General features: G+C 37.2%; 1 protein-coding gene across 1 annotated transcript in view; it reads right to left on the bottom strand.

Moving 5' to 3' along the window:
* Positions 1 to 15,871, bottom strand: part of LOC306883302 (netrin receptor UNC5A-like) — a 217,337-nt gene that overhangs the window by 71,098 nt on the left and 130,368 nt on the right. Inside the window, exon 3 of the mRNA XM_079438470.1 lies at positions 5,130 to 5,273. Within this exon, the coding sequence (XP_079294596.1) occupies positions 5,130 to 5,273 (144 nt within the window). The remainder of the gene's footprint in view (positions 1 to 5,129; positions 5,274 to 15,871) is intronic.

Here is a 15,871-nt window from a genome sequence, read left to right as displayed (position 1 = left end):
TCCTCTCCACCAGTAAGCTGGTGTGTGGTGGGCGTTCTGGCGCACTATGGCTGCCGTCGCATCATCCAGGTGGATGCTGCACACTGGTGGTGGACGAGGAGACACCACCCCTCACAATGTAGAGCGCTTTGAGTGCTTAGAAAAGCAGAAAAGCGCTATATAAATGTAATGAATTATTATTATTATTATTATTATTATTATTATTATTATTATTACTACAGAAATATTCAGTTTAATTTTTGCATCACTGACAAATTTGCATCAGGTTTATTAGTTTATGTTAAAACTGTGTAATCCAAATGTACATACATTTTATTTTCAATTCAAACATATAAGTCTTAAATTCAGGCCTGTGTGTGTATGTGTGTGTGTAGATTTGACATACAGTGCCCTCCATAAGTATTGGAACAGTAAAGACAAAATTGCTCTGTTGGCTGTGGAGTCAAGACATTTGCAAATATGATTGAAAGATTAATATGAGACAAAACTACAGAATGTCAAATTTTATTATTAGCCGTTTCAACACATATGTTTTACTAAATAAAAAGAACAGCACTTTTAGAGTTCATCCCACTCATTGATGTGAGCATAAGTATATAAAAGATTAAAAGCTATTATTTAGTTGCAGATCCCTTGCGCACAATCACAGCAGTGAGTCTGTGACCCATAGACATCACCAGCCAACCTTTGAAATGCTTTTCCCAGCCTTTAAATGCAGCCAGTTCCAATTGTTGCTTGTTTGGGGAGTTTCTGCCTTTACTCTCCTCTCCAGCTGGTGAAATTCATGTTCAATCGGATTTAAATCTGGAGATTGACTTGGGCAATCTAAGACTTTCCATTTCTTTGCCCTTATAAATTCCTTGACTGAACTGGCAGGGTGTTTTGGGTCATTGTCCTGATACAATATGAAGCACTTCCCAATGAATCTGGTGGCATTTTCTTGAATATTGGTAGGCAAGATGGTTTTATACCCTTCCAAATTCATTCTGCTACTGTCATCATACATTAAGTCATCAGTAAAGTTGAGAGGGCCTGTTCCAGATGCAGCCATGCATGCCCATGCCACGACAACACCTCCACCATGCTTTACAGATGAGGCTGTATGCTTGGGATCATTTGCAGTTCCCTTTTTTCTCCACATTTTTGCTTTCCCAACATTTAGATAAAGGTTCATCTCTGTCTCATCGGTCCATAAACACAGTTCCAAAACTCTTCTGGCTCACCTTTGTGCTTTTTTGCAAACTCTAATCTTGCCTTTCTATTTTTGGTGCTGGTCAGAGGTTTGCATCTTGCTGTGTAGCATCTGTAATTCTGTGTCAAAGTCTCCTGAGGAGAGTAGATTGTCAGAGCATCACCCCAGCTTTCTGGAAGTTGTTGGTGATTTTACAGACACGTCTTTTAGGGTTCATTTTCACAGCTTTTATGATTTGTCTGTCATCAACTACTGTTGTTTTCTCAGCCGATCAGGTCGTTTTTGGTTGCTGGTGGTTTCCAAACTGTTGATTTCTCCATGACCTTTGTTTTTGCTATAGCTCTAATTGACTTCCTCTTTTCTTTTAGCATCCAAATTTCTTGCTTTTCTCTCAAAGTCAGCTCCCTTGTCTTCATCCTGGTTTGTGTGTGTCATCATCAAATGCAAGATTCAGAATACAGAAGTAATGGATATAACTGATACGACACATTCCCTGTTTTTAATATCTGAAGAATTAATGCAACAGGACACAGCTGATCACTTAGAAAGACCTGTGAGGCAACTGTTCCAATACTTATGCTCACATCAGATACAGGGATGAAACTCTAAAAGTGCTGAACTTCTTAGCTGGTAAAACATCTATGTGTTGAATCACCCAATAATAAAATGTGACATTCTGTAGTTTTGTCTCATATTCATCTTTTAATCATATTTGTAAATGTCTTGACTCCACAGCCAACAGAGCAATTTTGTCTTTACTGTTCCAATACTTTTGGAGGGCACTGTAGACAGATTTTCACTTTGCCGCCTTTAGTTTTAAAATTACTGTCAGTGTGAAGAAGGTATTAGTCAAAAGTCTAGGGGAAACCACTGCGATTTTAAACGGATTGCATGTTTCTATTTTCTTCTCTATGGGCTCTCAAGCCAAAATATCGGCTAAAATCCTCCAGTAGTCATCAGAATGTGTACATGTATCACCAGGAAGGTAAACTGCCAAGCCATTTAATCTAACATTATCTCTGTCATATTTAGCAATGTGTTTTTTGGGCTTCAGAGCTCCTCTATATATAACTCAGGGCTTTGTTTGCACCATGTACGTTTACCAGGAGCCGTGAGCGGCCTTTCTCTCTTGGAAGGATCCATATCACAGACCCGAGCGCTTATTAGACCCTGCTTGGTTGCTTCAGAGAATGGTTGTCTGCAGCCCCCAGGCAAAGCATCAACAAATAGGAATTGCATTATCTTCCTCCGCTACTCAATGCCGCACCGAGGCTGTGGTATCCGCACGACCACCCACTCTACCTAAAACCCCTGGGACAAGTGTTGATGCGAGTCAAATTTTATTTGCTTGTCAAAATTGCATTACTCTTGATGGAGGGCTTTCTTGCCCTCCTGACTAGGGATGGCACAATTTCAAAACAATATTTGCATAAACATTTATAGCTGTTATGACACGAAAAAGCTTTTGGAAGAAGGTGTCCATTGAGACAGCGAACTCGTCTTCGGTTCAGATGCTGGGGAATAAAATCTCTCTCAATAACAACGGCACTGCCAGTCATTTCATTTCCTTAAAACAGATGTCATGCCTGTCTTCAACAATCAGGCCTTGGCAAACATTAAGAGGTGAAGAGGGGTCTTTGACATTCGATTTAATTAAATAGGATTTAATGGGAATAGGAGAGGCACAAAGGATTAGATGGCCATCAAGTCTTGAGATGACATTGTCATGACTTTGAGAGGAAAACTCTCAAAGTAAAGAGGTTTGATAAAAGAATATTTCACCCTAGTGGAATTACAATGAATAGGGACCAAGGCAAAAAAAGACTGAAGCACCATACAAATGACACAAAAGTGGTCCATATGAATCATGTGCTATATTGAAAGTGCTCAGAAGTTGTACGGCACTTTGTGTGGAGGAACAGACTGAAAGTTATGTTGCACACAAACCGTTTGAACCACTTTTATAGTACCTTTTCAGAGCCCCTGGTCGCTGTAATCATTCTTTGGTGAGCCGTTTTTTTTTTTCTTCTTCTAAGGGAAGCATTTCTTTAAAAGTCCTTCTCATTACCCAAAAGTGAATCGGAGGTGAATATAGATAAATATCCATTCAGAATATTTATAAGCACCATACTGAGACAAATCCCAAATCCAGTTTAATCGCACAATGCTTTAATCATTGTTTTAGACAAAATATATACTGTATACACATGACTGTATTGTATCTTCTTTTAGATGCTACTTTAAAGTAAGGACGTCTTCTCCTCTGTTTTGTGCTGACGTTTGTTCTGAGTGAGGCGGTGCGGTGGTTCGGTTTCCTGGTGTTTAATCACACAGAGATATCAAAACCACCAGGCCTCTTGAAGCAATTACAAAGTGTTACATTGCAGATTAGCAGATTTCCTTGCCACAGGCTCTTCCTGATCAAACTTCCCAATCAAATATTAAATAAGTCATATAAAACCAACTGAATCAATCAGCCTTGGGGAAAAATGGAACATAAATGGTTAGATTGATTGGCTAAATGGAATTCCTAAATACATTTTAATAGAAAGTATATCGTCCCTCTATGGTGGAGTGATAAAAAAAGAGCAAATGCTACTGTGATGTAGAGCACTTTAAAGACATTAGAGACAAATTAATTTGGTTAGTCATGCTTTTTACAAAACACACTGTTTACACAGTATTTGAGTATAAAGGTATTCAAATAAATGGAGTTAACCTCTATGGGAGGAAATGTGTTTTCCACTCACAGCACCCATAGAGGTCAGCTATTAATGTTATTTTGTCCTTTCAGGGTCTGATTTTTTAGTGGAAGATGGAAATTTGCTTTAAGCCGTGATTCTCAATTGTTTTGCTTTGGGACTTAGATTTTACATTGGGGATGAAATTATATTCACCAACATTTTATTTAATTCAGTATACAAAATAACTAACTAACTAAAATAAAAATACTGAAATTAATTATTATTATTTTATTATTAAGGCAATAACCGATGGCACAAAACATTTATCCATCTAAACCCATATATAATGTAGTCTTGTTTTGTGAAGTTTCTTTGAATGCACAAAATTAAATTTCGGTAATAAGAAAAATACTGCAAATGTTTTCTTCCAGTTTTGTTGATAATCACTCAGTATGTGTTTTTTTTTTGTTTTTTGTTTTTTAAGACATTAATACATTTATACAGCAAGGATGCATTAAATTGTAGTCTTAAAAGTAAGACTTTTATATTGTCATAAAAATACATTTTAAATAAATTTGATTCTTTCATCAAAGAAGCCTATATAATATAGGTATATCATAAAATTATATCATGGTTTTTACAAGAATCACAACTGTTCTCAACATTGATAATGTTAACAATGTTTCAGCAAATCCGCATATTAGAATGATTTCTGAATAATTATGTGACACTGAAGACTGGAGTAATGATGCTGAAAATTAATCTTTGCCATCACAAGAATAAATTAAACGAATAAGGATTAAAGGAAAAAGGAATTAAAGGAAAATTTAAGGAAAAAGGAATAAATTAAATTAAAATAAAACAGAATAAAACAAATGAACAATTATTCTAAATGCTAATATTATTTCACAATATTACTGTTTACTGTATTTTTTACCAAATAAAAATAAATAAATAAATAAAAATATTACCATCTCTCTCTGTAATATAAATATTTATTTTGGAACTGTATCTTTATTATCTTTTTATTGTATCCGCATTATGCTACATGATAAGTTGCAATTTATTATTTGCATTTAGCTTTTGCATTTATTTTTTCCCTCCAATCCAGATCAACACAGACCTGTGACCATTTTGGGGAAGCCTCCCTACCAGTTAAGAACCACTGTGCTCACATTTATCACACCATCACAGATTATAAGACAGAATTCAGTCAAAATGTTTGTGTTGTAAGATAACAGAGCTGAACTCACAGGCGATGCGCACATATGCCTTTTGGCTCTTCTGGGTTCCTGTAGTGCTCCAGGCCACACACTGACACCAGTAATCCTCCAGACCGAAGATCTTCTCCACCTGCTGTCTGGAGATGTCAATCTTCACCTGCATCACCGGCAGTCCTGGGACCAAACCAGACAAAGCAAACATGTTCAGCTCAGCGCCATTGACAGAGACAGAGAGAGGCATCCAGAAACAGTTCTTCAACTGAAGCGAACTGAGGACAGGCCCTTGTAAAAACTGTTTATTTGCGTCAAAGTTGGTTAATGTGTGGCAAATTAGTTGGCAGAAATTTGCAGCTCTTTCCTGGCAGTGGTGCATCAAAACTTTGGCAACAATGCAAAATGTATCACAGCTGTCAGACTTTTCACAGACGTGGCAAACTGTCCACTGTTTCCAAAGGTTTTTTGCAGGTTCACCATGTCCAGCGAAGAGCTGCCAACCATTTGAGATGAGGTCAAACAAATTAACAAACTAAGTTTTGTGCAGATAAACATTTTTGTTGCTTGGCTAATTCATGGACAATCATACTGACAGATGATTGAACGCTGTCACAATCATTGTTAGCTAAATGCAGGAAGTGTATGACATACGAAACCACCTCGAAATAGAAAATCCCAAACTCTAATACGCTTTCTGGGATGAAATAATAAATAAATAAACAGATATTAATATTTATGTGAGCTTCCAGTGGGAGATATTTTTCCTGGTTACTCAGTCTGTGCGTTTCCATTCAGACATGAGTGGCTAGGATTATCCCATCAAAGCTCAGAGGTCTTTTGTGAAAACAAAAATTAAAAGAGGACAAGAAAAAAAAAGAGGGATGAAGTGATAATTTGTCAGCTGCAGCAGGGTGAATAATGTCTATACAACTGGTGTGAAGTCATCCAACAAAATGACTCATTTTCAGCTGACAATTACAAATGAACATCATCAGAGGTAACCAACACCAACAACACAAACTGTGTAAAGCATAATAAAGCTCTCTTTGAGGATGAAGGGAGGGGGTTAGACAAAGATCATTTTTCTTTTCATTATCTCTGAACCATCTCCTCAACCCCTAAGCCTCTCTGATATTTTCTTCCATAGCTATCGCTCATCTCAACATGAAAGCGTGACCTTGAAGATGTCCACATCCCCCTCAAAAACCACCTTCCTCCTAATTTTTCCCATAATCTCTCTCCCTCCAAACTTGTTCATCCCTTTTTCTCCCTTTTTCTCATTTGGCTTGTAGGGCCCTATGAAATCAGTTGTATTTTTCCCAAATTCCCTTTCATGCTTTTCCAAATTCAGTTTTTTTTTTTTCCATTTAGATTTTTTCTAGACTCTTATTTAAATTTATTAATTAAAAAGCATGACTAATTAATTGAAATCACAAAACTTACACAATTTAACAGCAATCTATTTTAAAAGTTTAACAAATATTACATTTTTAAGCCCCTATGAAATACTTTTTTCTTTTCTGGCATTTATTTTTTATTTTTACCAAATTCCGTGTTTTCCATTCATTTTCTGGATTTCATTTGAATGGTTTTATTAAACGTTAATAATCAAAAGCATCATGTGTTCTGTATTTACATTTTTCTGGTAAATAAATACAAGTAAATAATTTTCTGGTAAATATTTCAGAAAAATGTATTATTTCTGGCAAATAAATAAAAAAAATGTTTCAGTAATAATTTTATTATTATTATTATAATTAGTATTAGTATTGTCATTATAATAAGTAATGTATTCCTGTCCCAGTTTCTTCAAGTTAAACCAAACTTTTATTTTGACAAGTTGTTGTGAAGACCTTTAACTCTGTTTATATATGATAATAGTTTTTTTCTCAAAGAAATGATTAAATGATCATGAAGTGACTCTCAGAGCAGTCATAGACAGTATTCATGTGTTCATGTACTCATATATTTTTGGCATCACGTTGTATTCAATTGTACACTTGTATTCAAATGCTTAAACAGATTTCTGGGCATTTCAAATCTTTGCCAATGTACCTTTGCAATTTTGCAATTTTTTGAATTGATGTTTGTGCATGAAATGAACATTCTAAATAATTTGTGGGTACCATTCTAATGTTTAAATACATTTTAGTGCATCATGTGTGCCTTCAAATGCTCAAACAGATTTCTACCCATTTCAAATGTTTTCTGTGCATCATAGTTGTGTTTGAACTCATAATTTGATTTCTTTGTGTATAATTAAACATTTAAATACAATTTAGCGCATCATATATGTTCTGACACTGAAAGTGCTTTTGGGGCATGAGACAAATGTTCAAAGCAATTTTTTTTTTTAAATGTTCAAATTGATTTCTGTACATAATAGGTGAGGTCAAATGTGTAAATCTATTTTTGTCTGGACATTCAAAATTGTTTCACATGTTCTTTGGTAGTGCATTATAGGTACATTTAAAAACATTCAAATCAATGTTTGGGTACAATTAAATGTTTGAATAGATTCTTGGGCATCATTCCAACCTTATAATTGTTTTTTTGGGCATCATTTGAATGCATTAAATAACTTCTTTTTTTTTTGAGCATCAGAGCTGCATTCAGATGGATTGTTGGACATCATTTCAATGTTCAAATTGATTTACATTTTTTTGCATCAATGAAATATTCATATTAAAAAAGTGTAACCCCCCCCCCCCCCCCCCCCCCCCCATGCAAGGTAGACCATAGGTTCTGAACTCATACTGCGCTGCATGAGCAGTCAAGCATTTAATGTCAATGTGTCATAATAAGCACAAAACATTCTGCAATTAGCTGTGGTGTGGTCAGACGCTCCGGCAATATGACAGAAATGCATCATCTCAAATCCTGTTGGTCATTTGAGTTCTTGCTCCAACCTGTCTGTCACAAATCAGTGTACACCACATCTATCACCACTTGGCAGAGAGTCTCTGGGAGGAAAGAAATAGGGCAGCACAGAGAGCTTGTGTCTCACTATCTTGGCAGACATTAGGAGCACATGCAATTACTGTTAGATTTAAACCACCCTCCAGTGTTACTCAGGGTGTCAACATCAAAATGGACCTCTCAGACAATCTCGCTCTCCTCTGACACAACGTCTGGACTTTAATCCTTGCTGATGGCTCGAAACACTTTTGCAACAGGTCAGAAATATGGGATTCAATGCACAAATCTCTAATCCAGACAAAAATAAGTGCACTGAAAATAACACACTCTCAATTAATTGCTCTGTATAGCATTTAATTCAGATTGCGTAACCAATTCAATATGAGCGGAAATAGTTATGATATTAGACCACTAAAAGGGGTGATTTTTTCAGAGAATGTAATTATCGTTCGCATTAAATCGTAAAATACAATTAAGGGAAACAGGCGTAGTCCTGAACTAGTCAGAGGAAAAGCTATCTTAAACACTGATTGTTTTATTAATTGCTTTTTGTTTCTTTTAGCAGCAATTACCCGGATTTCTGACCTCATACTCTCTCTGCGCTTCACGATGAACCTCTGAGTCCGCCACATTCGGTTTCATTCACTTTTGTGAATATGCCACATGGCCTGCACCGCTACTCAGGCGTGAAAATTCACTTTTCCTGCATGGCAGATTTAGCTGCATGATAGGCCAGGATAATACTATAATGCAGATTTGTATAATGAGTAATTAACCGAGTATGAAGTCTTTGACTAGGAACACCATTAAAACCTTCACCCCTGAGCCCTTGAGCGAGGTCGCTGTGGTAACCCTCCCTTTGGGGTCTGAGAGGTCACACGGTTAAAGAATAATTGACTCTTAGATCGCACACAAACACTTCCAATACTGTGTGAAACCCCCACAGACGGAGGAAATTATTCCAAAATGAAGTCACATTTATTAGACCCTCAAAAAAAAAGGCCCTGTGGAGATGGGATCGTAATTCTGAGTTATTGCTTTATGCTTTTGTCGTGTTGTGCGTCTGCATACTCAATACATGCGGCACACGTTCAAAATTAATTGTAAAAAATTCATAACCCATCCCATTTTTCTACGTTGACATCTAACAAATTATTAAATACAGACGTAAAAATTCAGAAAAAGAATAATAATGATGCTGCTTTCCATTCTGGGGTGAGCTGAACCGAGTGCATTTTTCATAACAGACCACAAGGTCAGCCAGTTCCCAGGCATTTCCCAGAATTCAATGCATGCATCATAAGGAATACTGAGAATGAATAAACACACAGAAATACTTTTTTCCCCATTTTGTTTCTTTTTTTATTTTAAACGTACATATACAGTGTTTTAAAAATTCAACACTGAGAGATGATGCAAAAAAAAAAAAAAAAAACAGTGAGACTATGCAAACATCAGTCTTTAACTCATGAAGTTTTATTTTTGGTGAGCTTAACCTTTTAAGCCAGGGCCCACTAGAGGGCTTCAGCAAACTTCCATGACTAAAAAGTAATTAATAAAATATTTTAAAACAATCTAACTCTAAATTAAAATACTAAAAATGTAAAATGAAATGTATTTTTCGAATAATATTATATCATAATATACTAAAAATTATATAAATAATAAAATATATATTTTTTATTATTGAATAATATTCTGTTCTTTAAACATAAAAAAACATAAAAAATATTCCTAGTACTCTGTACTACTTGCTTCTGTTGATGCAAAATTGACTAAATAAAATAAAATAAAATAAGGTAAAAAAAGTTATACATTTCCCAACACTTAGACCTATTGAAACTTACTATAATTGTTGCATAGTTACCATTCTTTATAGGGATACTTCACATAACCCCCCCCCCCCAAAAAAAAAAACAGCCATCATCTATTCACCCTCATGTTCTTCCAAACAAGAAAAGATATGGTTTGCAACCAAACTAAATAGTCTCTAGACAAAATTACACTTCTCAAAATATCTTTTTGAGGTCTGGAACAACATGAGAGCGAGTAAATCATTACAGAATTTTCATCATTTCGGTCTTAAACTATCCATTCAACTGTGGTATTTGTAGAAAGCCCAGAGTCTCACAGGATAAACCATTGATGAGATGTTTCCTACAGGGAACAAGCAGGGTCCTGGTCGGATTCGACGGTGCATTTACAGTAGAATCCAGGGATATGATAACATCCCGTTCCAACACACTACACCATAACTTTATCTCAGTCCCAGCGTGACTTTGCAGTGACTGCTCTACATATTATTGCAGCGGTGAACATCTGTTCCTTGTGACTGCAACAACTGTTCCCAAAAGGAGCGGCACACGCTGCTAGAAAAGCGACTAGGTGGCAAAGAGATGCATAATTCAAGTATGTTATCCTTCCAAATGTGTGAGTAACAGTTCTCATTACTGCTATAAAGGACTTTTATTGTGAGGAGGATGAGGCTGCTAAATCAAACAGCATGTGTGTGTCTAGAAATACAGACAAGACTCACGGACCTGCAGTGACATTGTTGCTCTTATTCTCTTGTGAGTCGATACGGAGGCTTGACTGGCGCAGAGACTTTATTTTTTTCACTCACTCTTGTTTTTGCTGCCGGTGACCTCAATTCCACAGGGGTCATTTGCTTATCAAAGGCGCAGCCCAAAACTGTCAGGTTGGAGTAAGTTTTCATTGTGACGGAGGAAATTCAATTAGGCCGCATCTAGAGTGCGAGAAGCTAAGATTCATCAATGGAGCTGGGATTAAGGGGGAACCGACTTACACTAGAACGACAAACAACTAGCAGTCAGAAGGTCAGCGTGTGGACTTTCTATTTTTCTATTGGCTTGAAATATAGTGTCATTCTCCGATGCGCTGAATCTTACAGATAATTGCTTCCATCACCTGTATGGACACACTAGTGGCAATAATGATGTTTATCATTAGTGTTGAATTAGAGAGGTAAATACGCATTTAAAACACATTAGTGTTTTGAACTGTGTTGAATAATGTAATGTTTACCATGTTGTTTGACAAACATATCACTCTCTTTCAATGCATTACGCTCTTTTCATTACCCGTTATCGCTTTTGGACGTCTGAGCCCTGAAACAGCAGCCAAAGCTTGAGAGGTAAACAAACAAATGAGTAATCAGAGCAATTCGAAAAATATCATTAAAACACTGACAAAATTCAGAGCTGTGCGCCGACACATCGAGCCATGGTGCTTATGAGGTCAACATGAGTTCACATCTGCCTCTTCAGTCTTCTCCACTCTTCTCTCTCCAATCTTATTCCAAAAGTAATTAAACAAATTAAGATAGATTACATTAATTTAAATATTAAATAAAATAAAGACAATAAAAATAATGAAACAATAAATACAATTTATAAAATGTATTATTTAATACACATGCTTAAGTTCGAATCTGACCAAAAATAAATAATAAATAAAATAAATAGATAGATTAAATAGATGCATAAAATTTTAGAATTAATACAAATTCTGAAACAATAAAATGTGATATTACAGTAAAAAAATATTAAAGTAAAAATTAAAGAAAATAAAAAGTAAATACATGAATAAATAGATCTAGGCATACAATAATAAAATTATTGAAATTAATAACATTTTTTAAATATAAAACAAACATTTATTTAAATTATATAAATGATAAAAAAAAATTCTTATTACAAATGTAATTAAATTAAATAAATTAAGATATATTACATTAACACAATTATTAAATTAAATAAAAAATAATACAAACAATGAAACAATAAATAAATGCACATGCTTAAGTTCAAATCTGACCAAAAATAAATAAAATAAATAGATAGATAGATTAAATAAATGTATAAAATTATAAAATTAATACAATTGTGAAACAATAAAATATAATATTATAGCAAAAATACTAATAGAGAAAATAAAAAAGTAAATAAATAAATTGATATATGCATAAATTAATACTACTATTAATATTTAAAAACAATTTTTAAACATAAAACAAACATACAAAAAGTAATAAAATAAAATAAAAATAAAATATTATAAAATAAACTAAGCCCACTTCAAGTATCAATATATGGTTTGGGTTCCTCCTTCACTAAATCTATGATAAAAGTAAGAAAGGAAAAAAACTCCAAATGTACCTGTCCTCAACAAGCCAGATGATTTGAGGTATCCTTCAGAGCATAAATGGTGCATAGAGGTAGGGATTTGAGCACCACTTATAATAAAAAGTCCCAAATAATGCCGCACACAGACAAAGAATCAAAACTAGAATCCATCCTACCCCCCAAAAAACCTTTCAAACTCTAAGTAGCACATTAAAAAAAAGGCATTGTCCTCAGGCGCTCTGAAGCTGGATGTGTGTTCCATGTGGACCAACAGGCAGGATGACTCAGTGAACGGCTGTCTCTTTTCCTGCACTAATAAGATACTGTAATCCCTGGCTCACTCCAGTGAGCAGCAGTCTATGAAGAAGAGAAGAGACAGACGAAGTCTGTTTCAAGGGCCACATTAAATCCATCAGCCACAGAGGGGCCTACGCAGGCACATCCAGAGACCTCCAACCAGTGCACTTTTTGGGTCAAGGCTTGGCTCAAGGATTTTAGTTATTACAGGAATATTTTTTTTGCTAGTTGTAATTTGATTGAACTGTCCATTTGCGACTGTGAATGTGCCGTTCAAGGCCCCCCACTCGCGCTCGCCGTTCTATTATGGATTATTTAAGGCTGGTGACCCAGCATGTGGCTGCGGCACCAATCAATCCAGTCTAGTTCAGGTCAATGCCAGCTCAAGGTGAAACGACTCACAGGTAGGTTAGAAAAACACCTGATACGCATGCTAACGTGTCAATCTGTGGCATAATAAAGGGAAAATAGACTAATATTCAAGTCTACAGAGTACTGAAATGGACTGTGACACGAAAAAGCAAGCTAGAATGATAATAAGCACCATGAAAGACAACACTATGATTTTATGTCGACTTTTATGTGATTGATATTAAATTAAATCCTAACTGTCTGTAACCTGATAAAGCAACAGTGAAAAATTTGTTTGTCTGGTAGACAATTTCATAACAGAACATGAAAACACACCTGAGTTTCCTTTCTTTATTGTAAGACTCCTTTGTTTTGTAAGATTATTTCAACAGGCAGCTATATTGAAGGTTACTCAAGGTGTAATTTGTCATTCGTCTGCTGATTGATTTTTTTTTTCTTATGGCATCAACACCCTGATCTGTGCGTAGCACCATATTGGCATGTCACTGTTTATTGCTGTTATTCATTGGATGTTTGATGCTAAATTGCCTCTGGAGAGACTCTGTTTGTTGTGATGTAAGATCAGCATGCGATGATGATGTACTGCAGCAGAAGGGGGCTCTGTTTTAACACTCGTAGCATCTTCAGTGAAGAGAGGACAGGAATTCACAGATCCACAGAGGCTGATGAAATGCTAATTTGCTTTAGTATTTTTAGAAAGTTGAGTAAAGAAAACACTGTCAACACATACTAACATCATTCGCAGGTAACAATTGTATCAAACAAAATGGTGCCGCTGATGGCAGCTATTGTGCGTTGCTCCTCAGTGTTTGTATTGTTTTTGTTTGTTTTTCCTGTTTTTTGTTTTTCAAATAAGATCAGCTTTACCAGGGATGATCTGCTGAACATTCGGCAGAACACACCACAAAATCTTCTACCGGTTTTTGATTTTTCGGACGTTTTGCTGGACATTGTAGTTGGCGGAGCCGTAGCTCTGGTCAAACGCTACATGAGGCGCAGACGGGGAAAGAGAGCCGGCGCGCTCGTGAAACTTCGTCAGCGCGGATTTAGAACGGCGTTACCTAGCATCCATCTGGCGAATCTCCGCTCTCTACCCAACAAAACGGACAAACTCCTTCTGCTCTCCCGGACAAACAAGGACTTTTCTAACTCTGCTGCTCTATGTTTCACGGAAACATGGTTGAATGGCGACATACCGGACAGCGCGATTCATCTGCCTAATTACCAGCTGATCAGAGCAGATCGGGACACAGAATCAACGGGAAAATCGTGCGGCGGCGGGACATGCTTTTACATCAATGAGAGGTGGTGTACAGATGTAACTGTGTTAAAGAAGATGTGCTGTTCAGATCTAGAAACGCTCTTCATTAACTGCGAGCCGTTCTATTCGCCGCGGGAGTTCTGCTCGTTCATTCTCGTGAGTGTTTACATTCCACCGCAAGCGCACGTGAGCACAGCTCTACAGAAACTCGCTGATCTGATCACAGAGAGTGAACAACAACACCCGGACTCTGTTTTAATCATTCTCGGGGACTTTAATAAAGCAAATCTCTCCCGTGAACTGCCAAAATACAGACAGCACATCACATGCCCCACCAGAGACAGTAATATATTGGATCACTGTTACACAACAATAAAGGATGCATATCACTCAGTTCCACGAGCAGCTTTAGGACTCTCTGATCACTGTTTGGTTCATCTTATTCCATCCTACAGGCAGAAACTTAAGTCTGCGAAGCCTGTATTAAGATCTGTTAAAAGATGGACTAACGAAACGGAGCGGGATTTACAAGCCTGTTTCGACCTGACTGATTGGACTGTTTTTGAAGCTGCGGCAAATGACCTGGACGAGCTCACAGAGACTGTAACATCTTATATCAGTTTCTGTGAGGACATGTGCATTCCTACCAGGACTCATCTATTCTACAACAATGACAAACCATGGTTCACTGCCAAACTCAGACAGCTCCGTCAGGCCAAAGAAGATGCTCACAGAAAGGGGGATAAAGTATTGTACAAACAGGCCAAATACACACTGGAAAAGGAGATCAGAGTGGCAAAGAGGAATTATTCTGACAAGCTCAGGAACAAATTCTCTTCCAGTGATCCGGCTTCGGTGTGGTTAGGATTGAAGGACATCACCAGCTACAAAACACCACCCCCCAGCACTCTGGAGAATCAACACCTGGCAGACGACTTAAACGAGTTCTTTTGTCGTTTTGAACGATCACCCCACACCCGCCCAGAACACCCCTCCACACAACCATTCACACCTCCAGCAACCCCTCTCTCCCCCACACCTACAATTCAAATCAGCGAAGACGATGTGTGCCAGGTCTTCAGGAAGAACAAAAGAAGGAAAGCACCTGGTCCAGATGGTGTGTCACCAGCCTGCCTAAAAATCTGTGCTGAGCAGCTGGCCCCCATCTTCACACAGATCTTCAATAGATCACTGGAGCTGTGTGAAGTCCCCTCATGCTTCAAACTCTCCACCATCATCCCCGTTCCAAAGAAACACAAAATTACTGGACTTAATGACTACAGACCTGTGGCCCTAACGTCTGTAGCCATGAAATCATTCGAAAGACTGGTTCTGGCTCATCTGAAGGACATCACTGGACCCTTACTGGACCCCCTGCAGTTTGCCTACAGAGCAAACAGGTCTGTGGATGATGCAGTCAACATGGGACTGCACTTCATCCTGCAGCATCTGGACAGACCAGGGACTTATGTGAGGATCCTGTTTGTGGACTTCAGCTCTGCTTTTAACACCATTATCCCGGAAACCCTTCAAAATAAACTAACTCAGCTCTCCGTCCCCACCTCCGTCTGCCAGTGGATCAACAGCTTCCTGACAGACAGACAGCAGTTAGTAAAGCTTGGCAAATTCACATCCAGCACTCGAACCATCAGCACTGGAGCTCCTCAGGGCTGCGTACTCTCCCCACTGCTCTTCTCCCTCTACACCAACGACTGCACATCTAAAGACCCCTCTGTCAAGCTCCTGAAGTTCGCAGACAACACCACACTGATCGGCCTCATCCA

This window comes from Barbus barbus, assembly GCF_936440315.1.
Source record: "Barbus barbus genome assembly, chromosome: 17".
NCBI classification, from domain to species: Eukaryota; Metazoa; Chordata; class Actinopteri; order Cypriniformes; family Cyprinidae; genus Barbus; species Barbus barbus.
The sequence above is the reverse complement of the archived record's forward strand: the minus strand, read 5'-3'. Positions and strand labels throughout refer to the sequence as shown.